At 56.0% G+C, this 26,751-nt stretch overlaps 6 protein-coding genes across 6 annotated transcripts; 3 read left to right on the forward strand and 3 right to left on the reverse strand.

Moving 5' to 3' along the window:
- Positions 1-7,974: 7,974 nt before the first annotated feature.
- BKA78DRAFT_61198 (uncharacterized protein) lies at positions 7,975-9,457 on the reverse strand. Its single transcript, XM_066893462.1, has 2 exons — positions 8,701-9,457; positions 7,975-8,657 (listed from the first exon to the last, which is right to left on the reverse strand). Exons 1-2 carry the CDS (start codon positions 9,200-9,202, stop codon positions 8,098-8,100), a joined length of 1,062 nt encoding a protein of 353 aa, XP_066738631.1. The 5' UTR covers positions 9,203-9,457; the 3' UTR covers positions 7,975-8,097.
- Positions 9,458-9,817: 360 nt separating this feature from the next.
- On the reverse strand, positions 9,818-10,383 carry BKA78DRAFT_226425 (protein-tyrosine phosphatase; the record flags this gene model as incomplete). The annotated part of the gene is made up of 3 exons (XM_066883685.1): positions 9,818-9,952; positions 10,001-10,193; positions 10,244-10,383. Coding segments are annotated over 3 exons (468 nt in total), but the record flags the coding sequence as incomplete, so codon positions are not given.
- A 979-nt stretch (positions 10,384-11,362) lies between these two features.
- Positions 11,363-13,114, forward strand: BKA78DRAFT_61149 (uncharacterized protein). The gene has a single exon (XM_066893461.1). The coding sequence runs from the start codon at positions 11,791-11,793 to the stop codon at positions 13,024-13,026; it is 1,236 nt and encodes a 411-aa protein (XP_066738633.1). The 5' UTR covers positions 11,363-11,790; the 3' UTR covers positions 13,027-13,114.
- Positions 13,115-13,873: 759 nt separating this feature from the next.
- Positions 13,874-16,461, reverse strand: BKA78DRAFT_61236 (Alg9-like mannosyltransferase family-domain-containing protein). The gene is made up of 5 exons (XM_066893463.1): positions 16,146-16,461; positions 15,851-16,081; positions 15,635-15,795; positions 15,411-15,557; positions 13,874-15,282 (listed from the first exon to the last, which is right to left on the reverse strand). Exons 1-5 carry the CDS (start codon positions 16,347-16,349, stop codon positions 14,193-14,195), a joined length of 1,833 nt encoding a protein of 610 aa, XP_066738634.1. The 5' UTR covers positions 16,350-16,461; the 3' UTR covers positions 13,874-14,192.
- Positions 16,462-17,822: 1,361 nt separating this feature from the next.
- BKA78DRAFT_259093 (uncharacterized protein) lies at positions 17,823-21,887 on the forward strand (the record flags this gene model as incomplete). Its single annotated transcript, XM_066885336.1, has 2 exons — positions 17,823-19,163; positions 19,218-21,887. The coding sequence occupies 2 exons, from the start codon at positions 17,823-17,825 to the stop codon at positions 21,885-21,887; spliced, it is 4,011 nt and encodes a 1,336-aa protein (XP_066738635.1).
- Positions 21,888-23,442: 1,555 nt separating this feature from the next.
- BKA78DRAFT_259606 (type I 3-dehydroquinase-domain-containing protein) lies at positions 23,443-25,593 on the forward strand (the record flags this gene model as incomplete). The annotated part of the gene is made up of 1 exon (XM_066885387.1): positions 23,443-25,593. The coding sequence occupies one exon, from the start codon at positions 23,443-23,445 to the stop codon at positions 25,591-25,593; it is 2,151 nt and encodes a 716-aa protein (XP_066738636.1).
- Positions 25,594-26,751: the final 1,158 nt, after the last annotated feature.

Here is a 26,751-nt window from a genome sequence, read left to right on the forward strand (position 1 = left end):
TCAACGCAAAATGACGAAGTGACTGACAGATCGACATACAGGCAGTCAGGGGCAGCGCAGTGGATGCGACACAGCAAGGACCGAGAAAAAACCAAAGAGAAACAAGTTCGATGGAATCGCAGTTTGTCACGAACCCAACACAGTAGAAGCTTCTCCACGCGCGTGACAACTCGGGTGTTCCGCTGAGAGCACTGCAGAAGGGGAAGAGACATCGTCGAGTAGACGAGCTTTTATACCCACGAAACCGATCAAGAAGGCAGAGATTCAGGCACGTGTCAAGACTGACTGATTGCCTGTCTGTCCTCGTGATTGGACTTGGTGGCCGAACACGCGCGCTTCTGGCCAGGCGGGCTCCTGGGCTGGGGTATTTAAACCAACAAGTCTCCCAGTTTCTTCTCGCAGCGAAGCTAGTCCACAGCTAGTATATTGCCGTGTCATTACCTGGCGCCTCGGTACTTGTGCTGCAATCGCTTGAAGGCGATCGACTTGTTTTGGTTGTGGCTCTTGCTCCAACCGACTCTATTTTCACGCAACATTTGCGCGCATACGAGGAGGTTGCAGGAGCGATGATAGATCAATTATGAATTGCCTCATCGCTCCGTAGTGGAGGAGCCAAGCCAATTCACGCGATGACAGTGATTGTCTTGTGGGTTGTCAGTGGGAGTTGGAACTAAGATTTGGACATCGACAGAGCTGGAACGCCACAGGGAAAGTGTCGATTATGCGGGTAGAAGAAAAGACAGCGACACCACAATTAGACCTTTGCTTCAAAATTGTCACAAAGCTCAGGTGCGCTGGTGGAGCTTGAAGAGAGAAAAGAGGGCTTGAAGTTATGGGAGTTTTATACCCGTTGAGCAGGCAAAGCAGGTGATTGTGTCCAAGTGCCTGCCCGCATGACTGCGCTAACCATTCTGACTGCTTTGAAAGGCTAATGAGTTGCTGGACTGCAGTATAAATAAGCCCGCCGCTCAGTTTCTTCTGCCATCGACGAAGGAAGCAAGTACTTCGGCATCCTAATCTCTCACGAAGCACGACCATCGAATTTGTGCGTGTGACGGAGGAAGCCGAGAAATCCACTTTGTGTGCTGCGGTGGCCACTCTCAAGGCCAGGCTTGCGTACGTAGAATGCAGACAGCATGAGAAAAATAGGAAGCAACGCTGAAGGGTTCCGTTGAGGAACTGAAGAGTTGAGAATTTTTCCAGGGGTTTGGTGGAGAGATGCGTTGTTGGTCGATAATGAAGCGACATGAAACCGAAGGTACCGGAGGCTATGGAGTGGAAAATGGATGAGGCAGAAGTGAGCGGACGGGGAACGGCCACCACAGTGACTTAGTGAGCTAGTAGATTCCTCAGTGAATCGCTGTCTTTCAATCTCGAAGCACTCTCTTTTGTTCTGACAGGTGGGGGAAACAGAGACGTCAGAGTGGCAGTGATTTATATCTGGCCGTCAAACACTCTTAAAAAGTGTCACATATCCTCGTGACCGCACTGACTAACGGAGATCAGGACAGCAGTTGACAGTGGACTGAAGTATAAATTAAGGCTCTCTCTTAGTCTTTAAGTGTCAAACACTGCACACTCGAGCGCTTACTGTCTGCTCCAGCACACAGATTTTACTTCCGTGTGGAACAGGCCGAAGATAAAACCACGCACTGCAAGAGCCCATGGAATACTACTTTGCTTGAGTCAGTCGCTGGTTGTGGGAGAGAAGGAAGTCTTGACTATCTCAGGGGTAAATACGCGACAAATAGTCATAGCGTACTGGCTAGCGCCATTCAGGGGTCACTGAAGACAGGCGTCGTCTACAAACGATGATGAAAAAGGGATGCATGCAAAAGAGAAAAGGTAAGTGAATCAAAGGCAGACGCAGCCAGTGCAAGGAGTCGTGCTTCTGCTTTCACAGTATAGACTGTTTGATTCTTGAATCTTCTGAGCTGCTGTTTGTGAAAGAGGGAGAAGAGGACAGGTGCTGTTTTCCGAATTTATACCAAAACATCTGAGCGGTTGACTAACGGCATTTGATAGTCACCTGCTCAAGCGTACCAATATCTTCTGACTGATCAAACATGCTGACTGCTGTGAAGTCATCGGACTGCCGCAATGCGGTATAAATTAAGAACCTCGCTCCCCTTTTGTAAAAAGTTCCAAGGAGCTGCCGATTGAATCTTGACTAACAGAACTCTGGAGGAAGTTAATATCACTCAAGACTTTGGCCCTGGTGGTTGCCGTGGCTGGACTAGTGCGGCAGTCAATGACTTCATGAGTAGCGAGAGAGCTGCGGGGAGCAATAGAAAGGCACGATGGCCAGCATGAATCTTACATAGAGTTGGGGTGCTGACTGGCTGCAAAGATCAGCATTGGTTGCGCATGATCTGAATTTCGAAGCAAGAGGACGATGGTAGAAAGTGCGAGGGCAGCAAGTGGCGCTGAGGGGGAGAAGCAATGAAGGTCCGGGGGAGAGACAGACACCGCAGTGGGCTCTTCTCGTTCTCGTCAGACTTCTCTGTCTGTCAATTTGTTGGTAGAGCTCCGCCGCCGCCTGGTTTCCGATGACGAGGAAAAGCGTGGTGAAGTGGCCTGGACATGAAGTTTTATACAAACCGATCAGGCTGGCAAGGATGGCACATGCGAAGCCTGTTTCCAATCGCTGGGCCTGACAGGGAAAGGGGCGCTGACGGCATGCTAAGCCTGCTGGGAGGAGGTAGCTGTGTATCATACGACGCGTTTGTATCGCTGCATCGTGTCAAAATGTTGGAATACTCCAATAGGCTGCAGGTGAGCGTTTGCTGGTGGATGATGACTGGGCGGGAAACGGCGGACAAAGAAAACCGCGGTCGATGTCCAACGGGAAAGAGGAGTCTGGAACAGCGCGGGTACCTTCCCGTTGGTCTCCTGCTACCATGCTATCGCGGACAAAGCCTTGCAGCATCAGCCCTGAGCGATTCGTTCCCCAGCAGCTGCCCCTGACCAAGCGCCAATCTTTTCCGGTCAACGCAACTACTTCGACAATTTGCACCTCGTGCTCGCGAAGCAAGCATCTCCACTACACTGTCAGCGCTGTCAAAAATCCGCGTACCTCCAAAGTCCATCCAGCTACCTGACAAGTTCTGCCTCGCTCGCCTGAGACACCGAAACACCAACCAGCTCGAACGCCTTCGCCCTTGCTTTCGCTCTCGCCAGCCATCGCAACCACTCCGCGAGCACCGAAAGCTCTCGCATCTGCGACTCAACATGCCTCCGCTCACTTCTTGTGTCAGCTCTCCCGGTCCCTCCCGTCCAAATATTCGTCTCAAAGAGCCGTCCTCCAGCGCCGTTTGGAATTGATGTGGTGAATTATCCCACTGAATGGATCGTTCCTACTCAGCGCTATGTCTCAGTGGAGCGGTACATACAAGGAGCAGCCATACGTCTCGTCTGCCCAAGCGTCTCAAATCCACCCATCCCACAAACAACAGTGAATTGAAAGCAAAAGCCTCCCAAAAACCCCACAGTGGGGGAATTGAAAAGCCTGGCTTTCTTCGCCTTGACTTGTCGTCGAAACAAAGTCGGGACGCCGTCCGTACTTTCAAACAGAAGAAAGGTGCCACAACCCACCCTTATATCGAAATCCTATGTGGACTGTGCGCGCGTCACGAGCACTCCTTGTGCGCACGCGACTACCACATGGGAGGCTGCAAACGCGTCAACGTGCGGGTGACTGATCACTCCTCATGTGCGCATGGGTAGCTACCTCAAGAACTGCAAGCGTGTGTATGCGCGCGTGATTAGTGGGTGCGTCAAGAGCTTTGGCATCTGAGTACCTGATCGCTTGCACCCAGTTCATGTCGAAATCTTGGAACAAGGAGGGAAATATCAACGCGATTACACATTGAATAAGTTCATCATTTTCGGATAGTGCAGATTAAAATTGGATGAGATGGAGAAAGTAAGTGAAAGGAAGCAAAACGGGGCAGCAAGAAGCGCGGCAGTATGGTAGGTGAAGGTCTGTTCCCACGTTCGATCAAGCGCTCGATCTTGCTTCCCACGAAGGTGTATAAAGATAGTAAAGACGGGTGGGGAGAGAGAGTTTATATACCCTCGGGAAAAGTGTGAATATAAGCCAGGGGTCATGGGGAAGCGGGAAGGCATGCGGATGACTGGCCGGCAATCTCAGCTGACCGGTTTCTAAAGGCGCTTTCGCATATAAATAGTGGCTGTGTCCTCTACCGGGCTGGTCAGTGGTGCCTTGAGATCTTGAAAGCGCAAACTTTTAATATCCACCACAGAGAGAGAAGCACTGCGCGCTCTGATGGTTTCTTGCATCGCCCAATGGCTTTTTTGATGAGCGGAAACGCGTTCGAGGGAAGTCGCAGAATCATCTGAAAGGGGCCTGCATCATCACCTTTCAATGTTGATGAATTTGGATGATGCCAGGGAAAGAAGAGAAACAAAGTAAGGAGTGCGCCCGATGAACAGAAGGCACAGGAACCAAAACACAGTGAATGACTTCCAGTGAGAGAGCAAAACAAACCCCACAAGTGCTTCAATCATGAAGAGGTCTATCTGCATCTCTGCGGCCTCCTTGAAGGTCCCGAAAAAGAGTATGGTAGATGGAGCTTTTATACCTGCCGAGCATGACTATTTCCGGACTACAGTCACGCGATGCAATAGGCAAAGCACTTGAGCTGATAGGAGTCAGTAAACGGGCGACGTAAAAGTCATGTGGAACCTGTTCCGCGTACAAAAGGTCGCCGTAGCCCTGCGCAGTGCTTCAACCATCGCCTCGACTGCACTGACACTGCATGAGTATTTCGCAAGTCAAGACTGCGGCTTTGGGCATGGTAGCTTTTGACAGTTGCACTCGGTTTGTCGGAGAAGTCGTCTTCTAGTTTCTAGCTCTTCGCTTTGTCTATGATTTGCGCTCCAGGAAAAGCATGAGGAACGATTGGCAGGGACCGCCAATACGGGACGTTGAAGGCAACTTACACTGTCAGCGATGATGATTCACTCAAGCTTCCCTTGGTAATGGCCACTGCGCACGAAACCAAAGACCGAAGAGCTCGAGGAAAAGAAGCAGTCGGCGAGAAACAAGAGAAGTCGGCTTTTCAGGTAGTCTCGCAAGGTGAGGTCCAAAGTCATCCATTGACGAATCTCTAGAGCCACTGTGGAAAGCCTTGACGTTGCAGTCCAGCTCACTGGCAATGGCGTGAGCTTTATACCTTCCGAAAGGCGACCAATCCAGAAATAGATTAGCGCCTTCGCGAGAATTGCTCTTTGGCTGCAAGTCGCGAGTCGACGACCCATGCGTGCGTGCCTCATGACTTCAGCGATGGGATCACGGGTTCAGGGACAGGGCAGATGCAAAGTATAAAAGGCTATCGACATCTTGAGCAGAGAAGCTCTTGTCAACAAGCCTGACTTCGCCGAACAGCAAGTTAAAGCACAACGCAACGTACGTCCCACTTCTCTGGCGTCCGGCATTCGAGCACACCACACTCATGATCTACTTTTGTGGTGTCATTCCATCCCCGACCTGTTGCCACCTTATCATTGTGCAACATTGTGTGATGTGGAAAAGTGAAGTGTCGCGGCAAAACGACAAGATGATGTTGGCAAAAGATGCGTGTTCCTTGTAGAAGAATAATGGTGAAGACTTCGTGTGGATGCATCAAAAGAGGTCAAGAAAACAGTGGCAAGGAGAAGTGAAAGGGCAGAGCGCAGCAGGGGCAGCAGCGCCAAAAAAGAAAAAAGACAAAAGAGTTCAGGGGCCAGGGCCCCCTAATCTCTGCCGAAAGTCGAATTTAATCCGACTCCCCCGTAGGGGAATCGAACTCGTGACCCCCGGGAGCCGAACTGGCTCGTTGATCACCTGCAAGGCGTAGGCGGGGTAGCATCACAACTGAGCCATCCCGGGGGTTCGTGAAAGAGGACTCGCGTTTTGAAAATATAAAGATGGAAATTGAGGGTGAGGGTGGAAGTTGGGTTGGATGGCTCGCAGGATTGCCCAGTGACTAGCTTAGTGACTGAGTTGAGTGGAGAGGCTACCAATGCCATGTGCTGCTGTCTTGCGCTCGTTTTTGTTGTCGTGGTGTTGACGTCAGAGCTGTTTTGCGGCAGCTGTCTCAACCCACACACCACAGCCACAGAAGAATGATCGAGGCCCTCCAGTGTGGTGGCGACGCAATCTACAGCACCAGATGTCAAAGCGCAGCGTCATGGCTCAATGAAGCTGATTCTCAAAGAGAGTCGTCAATTACCCCCAAGGACTTAGGAGGAGAATCGAACACAAAACGCAAAGCCACAACCCCAAGTGTGCAAACATCGGCTTCAGCGGACAGAACCGCAAACCAGTATCTTGGGCCATGAAACGTTCTGTCCGTGATTGTCATCAACCAGGATCGAGGAATCTCTGGCTGGGCCTCCATACTGCTGTCGAAGGTCCAGAATCCTGTGCGCTTTTATAGAAGACTGGAAGCATCAGTGCGGCGAGGGAAAATCAGCTGCGATGCACATGCCCATATCCAGACCAATGAGAAGACACCACATCAGTGTCTCTCGTGACTCCCGGTGAGGCAGCAACGGAGAACACACGCCGACCGTCGCGACCTGAGCATTGGGCGGTGGCTATATAAACACCCTCGCTCTCGCAGCAGTAGGAATTACAGTTCACTGTTCTCTCCGCGATCTGCGGGCGAGTCCATCGAAAGAAGAAAGTCACTTCGTAGCCACGTGGCTGGTTCTGGGCTACTTTGGAGCTTGCGACCCTTTTCCGGTTGGGAACTGACTGTGCTGTTTGCTTCGCCTGAAGCCCTCCCATTCTTTTCCTCAGGCTCAGAGGGCCTAGTCAGTCTCTGCAGAACGCGGGCTTTCACAACGCGCCAACGCAGCAAAGCAACACTGCCCACCAACACTGCAGGTCAGCATCACCTCTTCCAACCAACACATCCACAAACTCAACCACAAACCCAACCACTCCATCAACCAACCACCTCCGCACCGCCAAACAAAGCGCCCACCACCCGCCGCACCTCTCACAAAATTTCCGTCAACCAAAAAGTGCCCGACGTCAAACAGACCCCTTCGGCGTCAGCGGCGTCGCTGTGGCGCAGCAGCCGGCCAATCAACCAGGCGCCTACATACTCTTTTCCACCCAAGGCCGCGGACTAAGGTCGTAGGGGGCTAGCTCAACTACGCGACGTCCTTCTGAACCAACGAAATCCGGGTTCTCGCATGGAGTCAGCGCGGAAAAATAGGGATGGGGTGGAAGGGGAGATGGAAAAAGTAGGGAGATGGATGCGCCACGCCACAGGGACCGGACACAACGCGCAGGCACATTCACACGGAGTGCGAGTACTCATACACGCAACGTGAAAGTACTCGTGCATAGAGGCAGGGTGGCTGCCGCCACAGCTCGCTCTTGCTGCACATCCTCCTCGTCCTCTCTCTACTTCCAACATGTCCCCAACCCAGACTAGCCCGCTGACGCGGTCCGCGTACGTCAGTCAGTCACCAACCAACCCAACGCGTCTTCTTTCTTCCGCCTGCCTGCCTGCCTCCCCACACGTCAGTCAGACCCGTCGTCCTGTCGTCCTGTCGTCCTGTCGCTGCTGCGTCAGTCGTCCGTCGTCCGTCGTCGGCCGAGGAGGAAGCGCGCGTCCGCGGGGACCCTTTTGGATTGGAAAGTCAAAATCCGGGAGGATGAGGATGGATGGGGCTGAGGCTGAGGAGGTAGGTGTGGCGCTGCGCTCGGCCGGCGGCTGGCGGCGCGCGAGGACCGAACGACGTCGTGACGTGTGTTTGGTGTGGGCATGGTGTGGTGTGCAAGTGATGCCTGAGAGGAGGAGGAGCGAGACAGGTGTTGGTAGCGTGTGAGAAGCCCTCTCTCTCTCTCTCTCTCTCTCTCTCTCTCTCTCTCTCTCTCTCTCTCGCTCAACTCATAGAAGAGAGACAGACGGCTGCCCGCCGCGCGTCTACGCCTCCGACCGATTCTCTAGACGCAGGACCCGCGCGCTCCAGCTTGCGGCAGATATGCAGGCACCGCGGCCAAGCGCGCACATGGATGCAGGGGGAGGAGCCCGTTGTTGTGCGATCTTGTTGGTGGTGTCGATGTTTCGACCCCTAAAAGATTGAGAGACTTTGTGTGAAACAGAGCGGAAAAAAGGCCCACCCTACCGGCAGACAGGCGCCTGTGATGGTCGTTGAACGGCGCTTGCTGCCATGACGGGCGACGGCGAGTCTCCAGAATCGCCCCTCTCGTCGCCGTGTCAGAAGCGACACCCAAAGACCGCCCTGACGGCCGACGCCAGCAACAAGGGTCCAAGGCCAGCGACCCGTCAGCTCAGCGAGTGTGTGCGTAGACAGCGGCCGGTCGGACAGCCGGCCGAGCAAACGGGAGCCTCCTCGCCTGCCACTGGTATTTTTAGAAGAGGGAAGGAAACGGGGCAAAAGCTTGTTTGATACGCGCATCGAGTGCTCAAGTACATACAATGGAGGCAGGGAGAGGGGGATCAAGCCTTTGAGAACGAGAAAAGGATAGGTAGGAGGAGAGACTACGCATGAGATGATTGACGAGAGGACGATGTTGATGTGGTTGATGACTGATGGTTGATGATGGAATTTTGACGGTCGACAATGATATTGATGCATCAGCCAGCGGCCAAGTACGTGGCTCTGAACCTCTACTATACCGCCAGCAAGTACCACTCACTGCCTACCCATCGCGACCAAGGCTGCAAAGCCCAGAAAACGAGACGAGCCGTGTCTCCCAGCCTCTGCCAATTCTCTTCTCTTTCTCTTCTCGTATGAATGAGCAGCGATGATGACTATGCGCAAGGGCCAAGGGGGAAGAAAAGAGAAAAATCCAACAACTGCAGCAGGGGGAATCAGAGTAAAAGAAAAGGTGGACAGATCCAAGCCGAGGCCGCGAGGCCACCACAAATCTGGTTGTTTTCTGGCAAGGAAAAGAACAGGCCCAAAAGAGAACGCCGCCCGCCTTGAGAAAAGAAGAAGCAAGACGCTTGCATTTCCTGGCTGCTGTCATCGACAAACGACGAGGTTTCGACGAAACGAACGCCGCCGATGCGCCAACCAGCCAGAGAAGCGAGCAGGCGTCTTTGGGATATAGAAAAGGGAATTGGAAAAAACACCAGCAACCGTCCCTTTGATGAACCGACCGATGCGCCATTTTCCCGTCCGTCCGTCCGTCGTGGTGAACTGATGCCATGAATGCCGCCGCCCAGTGCCGACCGACCTGTGAACGCCTCGAAAAAAAAAAGGGAATGATGCAAAATCAAACAACTCCGTATTTCCCAATTGTAATGACTCCAAGATGCGAGTTTTGCCCGTCTTCGCGACCACACGTGCATGCGCGAGGCGTTTATTGATCTGTGGTGGCGTGGGTGCCGGTTCGAGTGGTGTGACGGGCCGAGTCCAGAGCGACGCGGGCTGGCTGCAAGCAAGGGTGGTGTAGCGCCGCCCGGTTGCTTTCGCCTTTTTTTTTGCTTCCCTCGAGACTCCCGAGCACCCGCGTCCTTCCATGCGAGCAAGTGAGAAGGGGAAAACGCGCGGTCCGCCGTTGCCGATCCGTTAAAAGTAAACGCCGAAAGAAATCCTGAACATGCGAAGCAGAATATTACAAGATGTCGTGAGAGGGCCCGTAGTGTGTGGCTGCCGCCTACGGTGCGGATGATGAAATGGCGGATCTAGCGGGGGTCTTTCGTAGAGAGCATCTCGACTATGCGATCTGCTTCTGCGTCTTGAGAGGGCTGGACGCAGCCGACCGAGGTTCGTCGTCTGCGATGAAGCCCTGCATACGTGCGAGCCAAAGGACAGAACGCTCGTCGAATTCGTCCATAAAGACTTCGTCCAGCTCGCGGGCTTTGGGATCAGCGTAAGTGTGATACGTCTCCTTGATCTTCTTCATCTTCTTGCCCAAGGTCTTTTCGAGGCACGCAACGAGACAGCCAGTGCGGTGCTGGGAAATGTTAGCCAAGCCTTGAGAAGGGATGCCACAGACACGTACCTTGCCCTTGTTGCAGTGGATTAGCAGAGGGTAATTGGCCTTATTCAAGGCAACGCCCAAGGCTTGGACCATGAGGTCCTGCGTCATGCAGACTTTGCCCTTGTTGGCTGGGAGTTGGACGCGATAGTGCTTGATGTTGTTGGTCTCCATGAAGCGGACAAAGGGATCAGAGATCTCCCCATCAACAAGGGTACTGCAATTGATCAGCATTGAATCTTGGCGTTCGTCATTGTCTCGAATTACAGGATGCTCTTCAACTTGAGCGTCTTGAGGAAGCCAAAGTTGTCCTCGTTTGGAAACGAACTGCGGTAGAGCTGGCCATCCAACACCGTGCCATAGTTGGACGGTGGGCACATGGACATGAGACGGGCTGGGCATCTCGCCTCGTAAGAAGAGCGTCTTGAAGATTCGGCCGTGGTGTCGACGGAGCTTGGAGCTATGCAATATATGAGGACGGGCCATCCAAGGCGGATGCGCGCTAGGAAACTCACCTGAATCCTCATCACACGCCACAGTGGTCACGGCAGCGTCTGCGCCAGGGTCCTTGACGTTTTCCTTCTCCTTGTCGTCAGTAGGACCCATCACGCCACGCGGCCGCACCAGCCACGGCTGCTGCAATGGGGCCATGGCGGTATCTTGAATGAGGGAATCGACGCGTGCGACTGGCGTGGTGGGCTCCTGAGAGGAAGCGAAGATGGACATTCGGAGGCACGTGCTTAGAAAGCTAGAGGATTGGAGAGAAGAGAGGTCGCTTTGAAGCTGTGGAGAGAAAGGCCGGGAGAAGAGGACGGAGAGTATTTGAAGGGTAAGGAGTGATGTGTGTGATCTTGGACGACAATTCTGGCGTCCTTGGTCGACAACGACTGTAGCGTCTGTTGGGGAGTGATTTGGACAGCGATGCGACGGTCACGGCAGCTCCATGGCGACGGATTGTTGGGGAGTCATGGTGACGAGGTCCATGGTTAGTGGTGGTCGGATCAAAGTGGGATTGATGGAAGTCGGTGGAGAGGTGTTGAGTGGTAGTGGTGGGTGGGCAAAAGTCGAATGGTGGGCCTCGAGGGTCGTGTGGGCGATCCAGGGTTGCTGGCGCGGTACGGAGCGTGGACGGTGGAGGAAGAAAAAAAATGGGCGTCAGCGTACCAAGGCTTGCCGTCACCAAGGAGAGCTTGGCCTGCGCCGCCGCACGATGCCGGCGCCTTCCAACGCGCCTGCGGACTAGCGAGATGAGGGCCAGAACGCCTGCAGACTGCGAGCCTGGGTGCCTCAGGCAAAGCAGAGAAGTCACACATCGTGTGTTTGTTTGATTCATTTGGCCGTGGTGTAGGAGCGGATGTGGCGGAAGTTTTTTCCTTGACTCGCTCGCACTGGGCCTTGCAGTAGTTACTAAGGTGCTGCGTGCAGTCGTGTACAGCATCTCCAAATTGAAACGCCAGAGCGACGCAACACGAAAACGAATCGGCTTCCTATGGCGTCCTATTCCCTCGTCCCATTACGACTCATACTGAGTATAATATCCTCGCCCGAGCAACCGCACCGCCGCTGCACGTCACCGGCCGACTCGACATGACGAATCGCCGCAAGCTAAACTCACATGCCCGAGCCTCTTACTGGTCCCGGCCTCCTCCGCACTGCGCTATACCGCCCCGGGCACACCCGCCTGCACACCACACCAGAGCTAAACATCACGCCCCGCCACTTCAGAGCCCATTGAAATTGACGCTCCTCCTCTGCTCACGTTGTCTTGTTTCTCTGTACCACCTCTCCACATCACACCACCTCCAACAATCACCATGGCCTTTTCCGCTGTAGAACCTCCTCGCTCCGCCTCGCGCACCCCCACCAGTCCTTCCCGCCGCTCCTTCCCCAACCTACATCACCTGTCCCTTGCTCCCCTCTCCGACAACTTTAGCAATCAAGCCCTCGGCACCCACGACACCGCCATGGACCAAGTCACCACCTCCTACATCCAGCCCAAGACGGCTCCCTCTACGCCTGGCATCCTCAGTCGCAGCCCTAGCAGACATCGCTCCCACCTCAATGTGCGCTACGTGGACGCTACCTCCTACTTTCCAGACAACACCCGCTCCACCAATACCAACATGACCAAGGCCAAGTCGGACGTCCACCTGGACACCAATGTGCCGGCATCCGGACGCCATCATTCACGAAGCAAGAGCAGCACTTTTGCTCTGTCTTCCCGCAAGCCCACCACTCCCAAGCACAACCAACACCGCGAGGCCACGGACGACGGCTGGCTGTACAGGGCCGGTCTCGCCATTGCATCCGAAACCCGCGAGTCCAAGGGCCAATCATGGCTGTCGCGGCGCGAGAGCAGCACGTCGCTAGTCCAACAGGCCGACTCTGACGACGAAAACACCAACGGCAACAACATGGGCGGTGCTAGTGGAATGCGCAGCGGGCTCCATAGCCGCACGCAGAGCGCCATGTTTGCCGACGACGAGTTTTCACCCGTGACGCCGCGCTTCGGCAGCCGCCAACACAGCCGGCGTGGCAGCCGGGTCGCCGGAATGGGCATGACGCCGTTGGGGTCGCGCACGCCGATTGGCGCCCTCTCGCGCCGCAGCAGCGCCGACTACCTCGACGATGGCCACGACGACTTTGACGACACTGTCCCCATGGAGCCCGACTTTGTCGACGACGAGGGCTCGTCCATTGCCGAAGACGACGAGGAGGTGGCGCGTCTGGCCCGCGAACGCGGCTTCGGCCTCGGCGGCTGGATGGACAAGCTCATGGGCTGGACGCTGTTCAGTGTTGACGAGGACGGCGAGGAGACGACGGATGACGAGTCGGACGACCTGACCGCTGGCGACAACAACGGCGACGAGGTCCAGCGCCGCCGCGAGATGGAGGTCAAGCGCCGGCGGGACGAGTGGGCGCGCATTGAGGCCGCCAGTCGCGCGGCGCAGGAGAAGAAGCTCGAAGACCTCCCCGAGCCACGCGACAGCGAAGGCGGCTGGCAGGACGCGGCGTGGCTGTTGAGCGTGGCGACCAAGGTGTTGCTGTAGATGCTGTCCTGTCGCCATCAGTAGCAACCAGCCAAAAGAAAGACCACAAGAAGAAAAAGACCATTGTCGAGAGATTGAACACGAAAAAGCAGTGGCGTCGGATTTAGTTTGTTTGGGAAGTCGGCGCAAGGTAGTCGAGCCACGATCCATCCATTTGTACTGTACATATACCTGTCATGTCACGTCATTCATGTCATCCATACATCATGTCTCTCTTCAGCGCCAAATCAAACCAAGGAAAAATCGCACATACACCCCTTCATCACAAAGTGACTCATCACATGCGCCCAAAAAGAACATCAACCATAGCTCCACTCGACGTGCAGCATGTCCTCTCCCTCACTCTACTCTCCCCTCGCGCATCGCTCACCGTTGTTGAAAACTACATGGCCAAAATACCATGTGCTATGCATACATGGTCAGCTTACATAGCTAGCCTTCACTCTCTCCCCGCCAGTCTGGTCTAGTCTGGTCTTGTCTTGGGGTGGTCGAACCAAGCGCATTTGGGCGGAGTAGGCAAACTGTTCCTAATGGTACAGCAATTAGTCACGACCACCCAAGCAAAGTAAAGCGTGGGACCGGACTAACCAATAGAGACTGTGGGTTTTTGGCCCAGTCAATGACTCAAACCCAACCAACCAAACCCCAACGAACGCATAAAGGCAGAAGCAGAAGCCGATGGCGGAAGTACAGTATGTAGAAGCAAGTGCAGTTAGACGACGCAGAGAGCGATCAACGGAAAATTTTGGGGAGATGGAAATGCGAGAGGTTTGGTTTAGATGGGATATGTGAGGTGTTTTTGTTTGGTTCCATGGACATGGACTCTGGGTACATGGCGAAGTTTGTGTGATGTAAGGTAGCTAACTAAGCAGGAAAAGAGAAGACTTGTGAGTTTGCGGTGGTGGTTTGGTGTGCGAGCAATTCTCATCTTTCCACCAACATGTAAATGGGTGATGGATGGGGAGACGAGACGGACAGTGCCCTGATGCTAGGTATAGGATGAGAGAACATTGTCACCCATCGCCTCCCTCCCCTTTCTAATCAGGGTCGTTCGACTTGCTTTTGAACCCTCATCCACCGACGCGTCTCGACTCTATGCAGCAACCATATGCCATGTTCGCGTCTAACCCACCCAACAACCGCATCACTTCTGTTCGTCTCTCTATTTACAATTCCCTATCCCCATCTCGACCCCTCTGTCCGTCAGCCCCTCTATCGCTCTCGCCCATCCCCTCGCGACCTGTGCCATCCAAACACCACACAACCACGTCACCCCGCCTGCGCCAATCGTCATGGAAGTGGCTATTGAAGCCGCGCCAGCACTCCTGATACGTCGTGTCCCGCAAAAATCGTGCCAACAGCGGTTCCAACTGCGCAAAGAAGACGAGATGGGCGGGCCAGGGGCGACGGTGCTCACCGTCGGCATCCGCAACCGCATGCGATCCCGACGCGTCGTCTTTGGGTGTGGGAGAGGAGGCGATGGTGGACACGGGACGCATGTTGAGCTGCAGCCAGCGCGCGGGCTCGTCTTCGAGGTAGAAGCGGTCGGCCTCGTCGCGGTAGGCGGCGCGCAGCGCGAGCGGCACGTCGAGCGGCGGCTCGCAGGTCAGCGCCCAGGCGGACAGCGAGGGGTGGACGAGGTGCGAGCGCCAGGGCGTGCTGTGGCACGGCATCAGGAAGGCGACATCGGTTGTGTTGGGGCTGCTGCTGCTGGGGTGAGTTTGGGATAGGGAGTCAACGTGACGCGTCCGCAGGAAATGGAGGACGTCGATGACGCCGCGCTGGTGGACTTGCGAGCTGTAGACTGCGAGGAGGAGGTTGAGGAAGAGGAGAAGAGCGAGGAGGGAGGATTTGGGGAGGGAGAGGGGTGTGCGGAAAAAGATGGATAGGGGCTCCGCGGCGAGGACGTGGAGGATGGGGAGCAGGGGGTAGATGAAGCGGACTTCTTTGTGTGAAATGAAGGAGAGGGCGAACACCATGGTGAGCACCGTAAAGGAGAGGCTGGAGAGCATAAGATGCCTTGGCCTGCTGCCATCACTGCGTAGAAGAGAGGCATACATGCCCCAGATGGCAAAGGGAAGCGCCGTCGTCAGGAGCAGCGGCAGACCCTCCGTCAGGTAGTAGTCAGGCCTGTTGGTCCCGTAAAAGACGGCCAGGGACCTGGCAATATTGAAATAGACGAACCGGAGCGGCGGAAGCGTCCACATGCCATAGTAGATGCGGTCGGCAATGGCAGACAGTGCCAAAACACCACCTCTAGAGGTAACGTTAGTCGTCGTTTTCTCTTTTGCTGTAGATCACCGCCGAACCACCCGCAGCATGCCATGTCTCAGTCTGAGATTGCGCCATGTTTCAAACGCTGATGGGTCTGGTGGCACACTTACCCGTAAAGCACGGCGCTTTGGACTAATGCGTGACGTTCACGCGAAGATGCCTGCCAGAGGGTCGGCAGGCAAATGCAAATCCAAACGAGCAGGTTGGTCGGCCGCAGCACGCACGCAAAGGCGGCGGCGACGAGTGAGAGCTTCAGACTGCTGAGTCGACCATTCGTCAGCCACCGGGCTCGTTCTTCTGGACCCAAAAGGGGCAACGCATGATGCTGGCTTACTGAGGTCTGTCGCCGAAAGTGGTGGTGGGGCTCCCACGTTGTGCAACCCACCGCCACGGCCACCACACCAGGGCGGCCGACGTCAGCGTCGTCTCCAGACAGTTTGATAGAGTCCGTGTGGAGCAGAACCACTGCCAGGGACTGCAGATGGTCAAGGCCAACTGCGCGCGGGGGTTAGTTGGCGTCAGAGTTACACTCGGCTTCGGAAGCACCTACGCTTGCCCACGCTGCTCTGCTCCCTCGCCCGTGGGCATGCTCGGCCAGACGCCACGTAAAATAATCGACCAAGGCGGCAAACGTTGCCTGCGTGATTTTTGGCGCGGCAATGAGCAAGTCGGCCCTGAGCGAGGCAGACAGGCTGCAGGCGTCGGCCAGCCTGGAGCAGAGGGCCAGCACGGCAGCAAAGAGGGCCGGGTGCAGCGACGAGCGCAGCTGGTTCTTCCACTCCTAGGAAATGGGATTAGCTGTGTTTGATGCTGACGGCTGCTGATTCTGCAGGATGATGTAGTACCCAGGTGATCCAGGCACCGCTGGCCTCGCCAAAGGCCATTTGCCACGCGGGCTCCAGCGCCTGAAAGTACTCATCAGGCTGGAAAAAGGTTCGCGTCGTCAAAGCGTTGAGGATGCGCAGGGCCAGCAACAGCAACAAGACATGGCCGGCGGAACTTGTCTTGGAAGGGTCGGAGTCGACATGGGTGGCGGCGGGGCGAGGCATACGGTAGGGCAGTGGGGAGAGGTGAGGTTGGTTCTCGAGCCAAGAAGCAAGCTACCTGGGCTACTTGAAAACCAATTGAAGGTCGGCCAGGATGGCACGGGCTCAGTAGTCGATTCTCGTCCATCCAACAGCGCCCAGGCACCACGCTGGAGTGAACATAACACCGCCGACGAGCTATCGTCGAGTGCCTATTCGGGAATGGTCCGAGGCGTCTTGTCGAGACTGCCATGGGCCAGGCCATTCCCCCGCCTTCGCCCGCGGGCGCAAGCTCGATCCGGGAGGGCGCCGCAAAGTGACAGATCGCAGGTGCAACTCTTCTTCTTCTCCATGATTCTGACCCCGCGCTGCGAGTGCTTGATCGCCACCTTTCCCGGTCGTTGGCCAATGGCGAGGCGGGCGGCAGCGAATAAATGTGCCAAAATCTGGGGAAAAAGCTGCACCCAGAGTCAGCGGGCTTGGGACATGCCGGCTCGCAGGCGCTGTCGGCGGCTGATGGAAATTAATTTTTAGTCTGTCCCTAACCCTAATAACCACGACAATCACACGATAGCCGGTGCTGGTGCTGCTTGGAGGTGGCGAACAAGTGGGAAAAATGCCTCTGTGACTGTCTACTGTACCTTCGCAACTTCAACAAAATCCCCACCTTCACCATCTTGTTATTTTTCTGTTGGTGTCAAAAGTGCAGCGTTAGGTTTGGCTTGGCTCGTTAGCGGGCCCTCCGTCTCCACTGGAGCTTGCCGAAAAGCACCGATCCGCGCCGGCCTCGTTACTCCCCTTCGCCCTTCTTCGACGCATCCCGCTGACGTCGAGTCTATCGCTGTTCACACCCGACCTGACGTTGGGCCTGTCGCCAATTTGGGCCCTGTCACCCCGTCCGACTCGCTGAAAAATCCATCCCCGGCTTCCCTGGCCTAGCTATCCGCACCCTCCCAGATTCTCGACACTCACCACACTTTGACAACCACCTCCACCTCCACTCCACCATCGCCATCTCCGCCGCGCCGCCACGCACGACTCTCCACGACTCACCTCCACCCGTCGATCGTGTCGCCGCGTCCGCCGCTGTCAAATATCCTCGAGACCGCCTCGTCCTGCACGCTGCCGCCCGACGACAGCCTGCTTCACGGTCGCTCCGCTGCAGGATGATACGGCCCCCCCAGGACATACTCGTCTACTACTACTGAACCACTCGCTCTTTTTCTCGACATTCAGATGCCGTCTGTCTACTACTGAGCCTCTTTGCGCCAACGACGAAGCAAGAGGTGTTGAACACAACTCGAGGGACGCGGCATGGCGGCACCGGAGGAAGGCCCGGCTGCTTCAGACGCCGTACGAGATAACAGCGTCGCTAGCAACAACGCCGTGAATCCATCTCCAAGTCCACGCCCCGATGTCCACCATGCTGCAGGCCACCACTTTCAGCTCCAGACTGGAGTCGCCCCCGCAGACGATTCTCTGGATTCGGACCAGACCATGTCGACCCACTACTCTTCCGACCTTCCATACCACTCGCCGCGCCCGGTGAGATATCACACTTCCTACCTCCAAACGGACTCTCCACCGGCCGAACCCTCGCTCTCGCCGTTCAAGACATCTCACGCGCACGTCCACAACGCGCCCAACGGCGAACGCGGCGGGGTACCAGGACCGCATGGGCCTCCGCAGGACATGCACGAGCGGCCGGGCCTGCGGCGAGAGCACGTCTCGACCGCGTCCACCGTCAGTAACGCCACGGTCAGGGCCGACCCGACGCTGCAGACGGTGAGAGCGTCGTACCCTCGCTATCCCAACCAGTCCTATGCCGCCTTGCAAAATCAGATAGATTACCCGAGATTTCCAAATCCACCGCTGCAGGCCCATCAACAATATCCTCCAGGACCTCATGTGCTCCGAGCACGGAGCTCCCACCCTTCCCAATACTCGTCCTTTTCTTATTCTCACGTCCCTTCGCTTCATCCCGCCCAACACATCGCTTCCGAATTCGCTCACGAGCAAGGATCCCGAACCGCCGGCAATTCTCCCGCCGGAAGTCCTGGACTTTTCGACGTGAACCCGCCCCCGATCAGACCGGTACTTGCGCCATCCGAGGAGACGGGTTACTATTCCAGTCCGTATCTGCACTTTACCCACCGCCAAATACCCAAAGAAACCCACGTCGCCGATGTCGATGTCGATCCCATCTCCGGCCGCAAAATCATCAACCAGTATGAAATTATTGATGAGCTCGGTCGTGGCGTACATGGCAAAGTCAAGTTGGGGCGCAGCTTGGAGACTGGTCAGTATGTCGCAATAAAAATTGTGGAACGTTATTCCAAGAGGCGCCGCCTGGGCAAGAATACGAGCCACGAGGATAAGATCCGTCGGGAGATTGCTATCCTCAAGAAAGCCCGCCACCCCAACATTGTCGGATTGCTCGAAGTGATTGACGATCCGTCTCGCAAAAAGGTCTACATTGTTCTCGAGCATGTCGAAATGGGAGAGGTTCGCTGGAGGACCGAGGGTGCCAAGGAAATTGTGCTTGTCGAGTACCGTAGGTACGAACGTGAGGCACGAGGCATTTTTGACAATGAGTCTGCCGCTCTTGAAGATCAAAGGATTGTTTTGGAAGCGCAACGTCGACGCGAGAGGGCAGAGCGGAGGCGCTTGAAAAGACGGCACCGTAAACGACTCGAGGACTCGGGAGATGCTCTCAAGCCCTGGAGTTTTGAATATGGTGGAGAGAGCGAGGACGACGAAGAAACTGACAGTGAGCTTTCTCGAACCTCGACAGCTACCGACGACCGTTCAAGACACCGTAGCAGGCCTTCTACCCCCGTCGAGTTCGACGCCGATCAGACTCCACACGCACCTCTAAATGAAAGCTTGGAGCAGCTTGCGGCATCCAAGCATTCGACAACGTCGCTTCCAGCCATGGGGAACGAACAAATGGAAAAGGAAGCTCGCTCAGCGTCGGTAACCGGTCTCGAGGGCACCATGTGGGGCCCGTACGACTCTCCACCGTCTCGAGGAAGGAATCCTAGCATTGCAGGAAGCTTGACCTCGACCAAACCTGATTTGCCTGATGACCTTCCTGTTCCAGAACATTTTCGCTACGTCCCGCTCATGACACTCCACGATGCTCGCAAAGCGTTTCGTGACACTGTCTCCGGACTCGAGTATCTGCATTACCAAGGAGTCATTCACCGAGACATCAAGCCGGCAAATTTGCTGCAAGCAAGAGATGGGCACATCAAGATTTCCGACTTTGGAGTTTCGTACCTTGGCCGCCGCTCCGCCACCTCGTATGGCAACGGCGACGATCAATCGGAATCGGATGCGCAGGATGTCGACGAGGCGATTGAGTTGGCCAAAACCGTGGGCACGCCGGCCTTTTACGCGCCAGAGCTTTGCCAGACTGACGCAGATAACGATCCACTTCCTGTCACTCTTCAGATTGACGTTTGGGCCCTTGGTGTCACGTTGTACTGTCTAGTGTTTGGTCGCGTTCCCTTTCACGACCTAAACACGTTTGTTGTTATGAGGCTCATCGCAGAAGAAGAAGTTTACATTCCCCGCTTCCGACTAAGAGCAGTTGACGACCGGACCTCATCTCGGCCCAACTCGCATAGCCGTTTGTGGAGCAGCATGGCGAGAGACAGGCGAGCCCATCACGAGCTGGTCTACGAGGAGGTTGACGAGGAGCTGTATGACCTTTTGCGGCGCCTCTTGGTCAAGGATCCGCGTCGGCGCATCACGCTGCCCGAGGTGAAACACCATCCGTGGGTGCTGCGTGACCTCGAGCACCCGCTCGTGTGGCTTGAGCAGTCTGACCCCGCACGCGTACCCGACTACAAGAAGATTGAAGTCTCCAGGGAGGACGTTGACGACGCCGTCGTCCAACTCAACTTGCTGGAGCGTGTCAAGTCGGGCATGCGGAAGCTCGGAGGAGCTCTTGGTATTGGGCCCAAGACGCCGGCGCCTGGAAGGAAGCGGGGGAAAAGCGGTACTGGTGAAGGTCTATCAGCGACATCCTCGAGCAGCACCATCAGTCAGGATCTGCGGAGAGCCAGCATCAGGCCGGATGAAATTAGCGCTCTTCTGAAAGCCTCCAGGGAAGGTGAACACCCATTGTCCAAAAGTGTCACCGCCAGCCCCGAGCTCAGAGAACGCCCGCAGTTTTTCATAGGTCCGTACTCAAGGCCAGCAACCCCCGAAGGCGCCGAATATGACGACCCGGACGCATCTCCGAGAGCAAGCAGCAGCGATAAGCACCACAAGCTGAGTTTTGCTTCTCGCACGGAATCGAGCATGAATACGGGTGGCTCCATTCGGACAATCAAGCAGTCGGATTTTGAGTACGTCTCGCAGCGTCGAGGCGTGTCGCCGACCATGCCTCAGGGTGTTCCGAGCACGCCGCTCACGTTGGATCCTCCGGGTGCATCAAACCTAAGTGGACTCTTTGGTGGAGCAGGCCGCCGCATTTTGCGCTCCGTGCGGAGCAAAGAGAGACGTGCGGACAACCCCAGGCCTCACAGTCGCAACCCTTCCATCGATCGCTTCATGTCAGGAGATGATGATGCCCATGGCGAGCCGAGCATCGCACTGAGCGAAGCCTGTGCCGCAGGTCAAGTGGACCAGCCTCCTCTCTTGAAAGAGAGTGCGGGAAGCTCTGCTGCAAGCCCTGGCTCGCCTGCATCGCGGTCCAACACCGAGTCTGACATTCACCCGAGTCGTGAAGGGACGCCCTCTCGCCAATCATCCATCTCGTCGGCGTCCTCGCACCGTCCGCCCACCAAGGGTCGGGAAGACGTCCTGTACAGTTCTCCCGCTTTTCAGGACTACATGACGGAAAACTTCAATCGCGCAAAGGAAGAGAATCGCCGCCGTCACGTGATGGACTTCCACAGTCAGTCCAGACCCACTTCATCATCAGGTAATCGACCATCAAGCAGCTACCAGGACCCATGTCCGCTCAGCCCAGACGACATTGCCTTTTATGAGCGACAGCAGCGGGGGGACATGGACGATGCTCCGGAACATTCAGACGCCACGCTCAAAGGATTCCCTCAAGCACTCACCACGAGCTCTTCTGAGGACCAGTTTTCGGGCATGTCTCAGTCTACATCTAACCCCTCGATCCCATCTGTTGCGTCGGCCAACTCATCCGTCATGCAAGATGATATTGGACCAGAAGCAAAGACGCAGGCCCTCCACTCGGCCATTGAGATTTCGCCAAATTCAACATTTTCCGGCGGAGAGCACGAACATGCGCACGAACACCAACCGTACGACATTGACCACGCAATCGAAAGCGACGATGATTCGAGCGAAGATTCGGGCGATGATTTCATTGAAATGTCCTCCCGCAAACGACCAATTCCAAAAAGACCGTCCAGGAGCGAAAGCATATCCTACGCGGAGTTGTCGCGGAACAAGAATAGGCCAGATTTTGGCAGCGAAAGAAAATCGTCACGTAGTGGAAGCAATGGGACGGTGAAAAAGGTCCGCAGCCACAGTGATTCTGATGGCGAGGTCATGCGGCCACACCAGAGCACATGAAAATGCAAACAAAACCAATTTACGAAAGCTGAACGAATACACCCACACCACGACAATCTTTCTTTCCCGGATCGGGGGCCCAGCGATGCCGAAGCTTACTGCGCACGCGCACGACCCACCGAGTTTCTCACAAGACCCTAGAGCAATATCGAGGGATCGGAAACAGTTTCGTCTTTTCACACAATTGAGGGTTCAGCGAAGGCGCACTCGGCGTCGATGAGTAAACTTTTGGTTCCGGGATTTTCCAAAAGCGCCAGACAACAGAAGGGACGGGGGCACTAGGAAGGCTACAGGGACACGCCTTTGATATATCGTCTGTGAAAATTTCTCCTTTTGATCACTAGAGCAGGTTGCAGGGACGTACATAATCCACACACTCCTCTTCCGCAATTGCAAGTCGGGTCAGTTGCTTCGTTGTTTTTCGGTTGGGATGAACGACCTTTCTTGTAAATTTCCTTGTCTCGTTTAAAAGAGAGCCGTCGGTGGATCGGGCTTTGAATTTTGGTTTGTTTGACGACGATACGGTCTGGCGCCCTGGGATATAGACTTGACTCGTCTCTCAGCTTGTGTTGATCGCTCTCAATTGCCCGTTTGGTAGAGTCGGAATCTCGGCAATGGAGTCATCCGGGGAAGGCAAGTGTCTTGTCGACGAATGGCGTGGACGAGAGATTGTTTACTTTTGACCTGCATCATCAGCAGAAGCAGCGAGATCCCTTCCTCGAGGTGTTGAATGGATAGTGTTGGAGTTGTTGAGAAGGCGCATTGTGATTATATCTGTGACGGGTGAGGGTTCGTATTCGCACGTCGTCGAGCGTGGTGGTGTTGGTTGTGGCGAGATGATGTGCGGTCAGGCCTGCACGCGGGCTCGCCCGCAGAGGGGGATTCCCTGTCAAGGGAAGTGGATGCCGGCGAGGTCGAGGGGACAGGGAGACGTTTGCCGTTATGTAGCAGGTAGAGCTTCGAGCAGCGATTCGTGGTGTTTATCCATTGATGCGGGCTCAAGACCGACCCTGGACGCGGCTGTGGGGGGTTGCGGGGAGGAGGTGCCATTGGCGGAGAAATTGGAGAGCGAAGGCATGCCATCATGGCGAGAAAGCAGAGCTGCGACCAACATCCGCCCACGGCCCATTGGTCTCACACCCATTATCCGCGTCCACCTCGACCACCGCTCCACTGCCTATCGCAAAACCCTGACCCTGCTCCGCCGCGTATCTGCTATATGGCCATGTAACTAGTCGTCAGGTCTTTCTCTTACTGTATCCCCAGCCCAGCCCGACGCTGCTGCTCCACCGGCCGCCTTGTCTCTGGCCGACGCTGTCCTCGACTATATTTCATCTGGACATGACTTCCAGTCCTGCTGCTCACCATCATTATTCTCTGTTGTTGCTTGCCTGCTCGATGCAAAACCGAATCGACCAACACCCTGCCCGCCGCATCCAAGTCGAACTCCAGCTGCGCATCAACGGCTTCAACGTGTATGGCTAGCGCTCCCGACCTGGACCTGGACCACCACCTCCCAAGGCGCATGCGCATCGCCGAAATCCTGCAACCGGCCATGGCGACGACCAGAACACACACCGACGTCAACAAGAACCTGGCCGTCGTCCATGTCGAGTCCCTGGCCGAGACTCAATGCAGGCCGTCGTTACTGGTAATCCATGGTCCCGGCGAGCAAGACATTGTGCAGCTGATAGCAAGCGTCCTGGGTCAAGGCCATGTCTTTGCGTCGTCGACATCAGAAGTGGCTGCCATAAAGCCCGCCACTGTCGTGGGCCTCTTGAACAACAGCGTCGACGCGGCGTCGTTGGCGCACCGCGGTGACACCAGGATCCTCTTGAACGTCCATTGTGTCGACGAGTCGGCGCAGGATGAACGCCTGTCCGAGGTCTGCGACTACGAGTACCTCTACACCCATTCTCCGTACCTCCGACGGGACCTGACACGCTACTTGGCCTTTGTCCTCGGTCAGATTGCGCCGCACGACGACCTGTGGAAGAAGAATCGGACGACGCTCATCTCGACGACATTTCCCGATGTCCACGCTGCGCTCCCTAATCTTGACATTCTCTCAGTCGGCGCCGATGCTGTGGAGTTGCGTGTAGACCTACTCAAGGAGCCGCTCGAGGATGGCGGATATGCCCCTGTGCCGAGCCTCAAGTACGTGGGCAAGCAGCTGATGACGTTGCGCCAACGTACCGAACTGCCCATCATCTACACAACGAGGTGCACGCGCGAAAATGGCAGGTTCCCCATGGACGACCCGGCCCTCTTTTACAAGTACCTGTATCGGGCCAAGCAGTGGGGGGTCGAGTACCTGGACGTCGAGCTGTGGTTGCCAGAGGAGATTCGCCGCGAGCTGGCGCAGAAAAAGGGAAACAGTAAGATAATATCGGCCTTTCACGACTTTTCCGGAAAGTTCAAGTGGACGTCTCCGCAGGCCAAGGAGCTGTTCAAGAAGGGGGCGGTGTACGGGGACGTGGTGAAGATGATAGCGCTGGTCCACACGATGCAGGACAATTATGAACTCGAGTACTTTCGGTCGACCATCACAGCCGAGCACCCGCAGCCACCCTTCTCCGGGCTGAACATGAGCCCTGCAGGCCAGCTGTCTCGCATGCTCAACAAGGTCTTTACGCCCATAACGCACCCGCTGCTGCCAATGATAGCGGCGCCGGGCCAGCTAAGCGCCGCTGAAATCAACACGGCGTTGCACAGCATGGGCCACATGCCCAAGCAGGACATCTACGGCATCGGCAGTTACAAGTTGGCGACACAAGCGCTGTTTTTTGAAAAGTGTTTCAACGAACTCAGCCTGCCGCACAACTTTCTGTTTGTGGACAAGGCCGGGCCACCACCACCATCGTCGTCCAGGGGCTCGTCATCGCCCACCTCTTCTCTCTCTGACCAGGTCGAGGCCATTGTGGGACGCGAAACCTTTGGCGGCGCCTTCATCAACCCGCCCCTGCCGCCACCGACCCCTTATTTGCCCACCCTCTCCGACGCCGCCAAAGCCATCCGCCTCGTCGACACCATCGTAGTGCGCAACAACAGCAGCAGCACCGACAGCGCATCACGAACACTAGTTGGCGAAAACGCCACATGGAAAGGCATCCGCGCAACACTAACCCGCGACTTCGTGCCTTCAGCCTATAGCGGGCGGGCAGCGCTGGTGCTGGCCAACAGCGAGACGGACGCGGCGCCGGCCGTGTTTGCGCTCAAGAGCCTCTCCATTGGGCCCATCTACACCATCGGCTTCCACTTTCGCGCGCCGGGCCCGCTGGCGGCTGCCGTCGAGCCATTCCGCTCCGTCGAGGACGTCAAGAAGCTCGAGCAACCCGGCCCCTTTGTCATTGTGTCGGCGCTGCCGGGCGAGAAGTCTGCCCTCGTCGGCCCGCTGCTCAAGCACTATGGCAGCGGCAGGCGGAGCAGTCAAAACTCGCCTCAACCCCACCAACATCAGTCTCCTAACCCCGCCGCCTCACCGTCCAATTTGAACCAGACGCCCGCCGGCGGCAAGGTGTTTTTGGACCTGGCAAACGGGCCGCGCAAGGTCGACGTCATGGCGCTGGCGCACGACGCCGGCTGGACCGCGTACGGCGTGGGCGACGTGAGTGCGTGGACGACGGTCGAGACGCTCCGGCTGCTCGTGGGCCAGAACGTGCCGTGTGACTTTGTGCGGTTGGCGTCGGGGAGGAGTTTGTTTTGACGGAGGAGCGCCCACGTTTTGGAAGGATGGCTTGGCCAAGGGAAATGTTGGTGGTTGCAAGATCTTTTGTTCCCTTTTGACTGCTGCTGGGGCCGCGATGCATACGTTTGGGTTGGGGGTTTTCTGGCTGTCACTCACGGTCTGCGCGCATCCTCGTCTAACTTTGTTGTCTGGCACTTGCCCATGTCCTCCGTACAGTACATACCACATAATCGAGTCTTTTGAGAGATTGTCTTGCGTCGCCACTACAGCCTCCACCCCTTCTACCTTTCTATCAGGCAGACCATTCTCTGTGCCTCTCTCTCCCCCTGCTAGCCGGCACCGCAACTTTGCTTTTCACCCCCCAACGCACTCTACCCCCTAGTCCGCGCTCCCACACGCGTCAAACCCCTGCACAGCTCCCTCCCCGCCATCGCCCCCCCTCTCCTACACCTTTTCCAACCTCTCCCGCTCCCCTCCCGTCCGCTCGCCTCCCCTGGTCCGGCCTCGTCTGGCCTCCACTCGCCTCTCCTCTCCGCCCCTGAGACCTATACACAGCTCTGAAACAAGCACAGACGAATGAATCGATGGGTAGGTGGGTGGGTGGCTGACCACGGGAGCACCCGCGCCGGCCCTCGTTCCGTTCCCCGTCTGCTCGATCGATCGATCAATCGATCTGTCGTTCGTCGTCTCTGGGGGTGAGTGGGTGGTGGTGTTTTGCTATTCCTATACATGTCATGTGTGTGCATGTTTATTTCCAGTTTTTATATGCTCCTATTTGTTCTTTCCCTCCTTTCTGTCTTATTCGAGCTATGGGAGGGGCGGGGTTTCAATGTTTGGCTCAATCGTCTACTGCCCTATGTATTCCTGACTTTCCAACGTTGCTGCTGCCTGGCATGCTCATCTAACCTAGGGGCATGGGAAAGGAGTGGTGGGGTTGTGTGGAAGTGCTTTGGCAAATTGAGGAGTTGTATCGACCTACTATGGTGTTAGTCGCGATACTTTTCACCAATGGCGAAGGCCAGTCACGGGTGTACATGTCTTGACGCTAATGGGCGCGGGCGAGAGAGCTTTTGCAACCAACCTGCCCGTCTTCCACAGCACAGCACAGCAGCTCCCCTCGTCCTTCATTCTCCCCGCCTTTGGCGTCCATACACCCCGTCCCCTCCTCTCCAAAAG

Source organism: Phyllosticta capitalensis, assembly GCF_038381095.1.
Source record: "Phyllosticta capitalensis strain CBS 128856 chromosome Unknown BKA78scaffold_13, whole genome shotgun sequence".
NCBI classification, from domain to species: Eukaryota; Fungi; Ascomycota; class Dothideomycetes; order Botryosphaeriales; family Phyllostictaceae; genus Phyllosticta; species Phyllosticta capitalensis.

Coding starts and splice junctions, on each gene's coding strand:
- BKA78DRAFT_61198 (XM_066893462.1), bottom strand. CDS start 9,202: ATGGCATCAGTTCACCACGACGGACGGACGGACGGGAAAATGGCGCAT. Junction 8,658..8,700: donor TGGGCTTTGCAGCCTTGGTC/GCGATGGGTAGG, acceptor GCGGTATAGTAG/AGGTTCAGAGCCACGTACTT.
- BKA78DRAFT_61149 (XM_066893461.1), top strand. CDS start 11,791: ATGGCCTTTTCCGCTGTAGAACCTCCTCGCTCCGCCTCGCGCACCCCC.
- BKA78DRAFT_61236 (XM_066893463.1), bottom strand. CDS start 16,349: ATGCCTCGCCCCGCCGCCACCCATGTCGACTCCGACCCTTCCAAGACA. Junction 15,796..15,850: donor GCAGAGCAGCGTGGGCAAGC/GTAGGTGCTTCC, acceptor CCCCGCGCGCAG/TTGGCCTTGACCATCTGCAG. Junction 15,283..15,410: donor CAAAGCGCCGTGCTTTACGG/GTAAGTGTGCCA, acceptor CGTTACCTCTAG/AGGTGGTGTTTTGGCACTGT.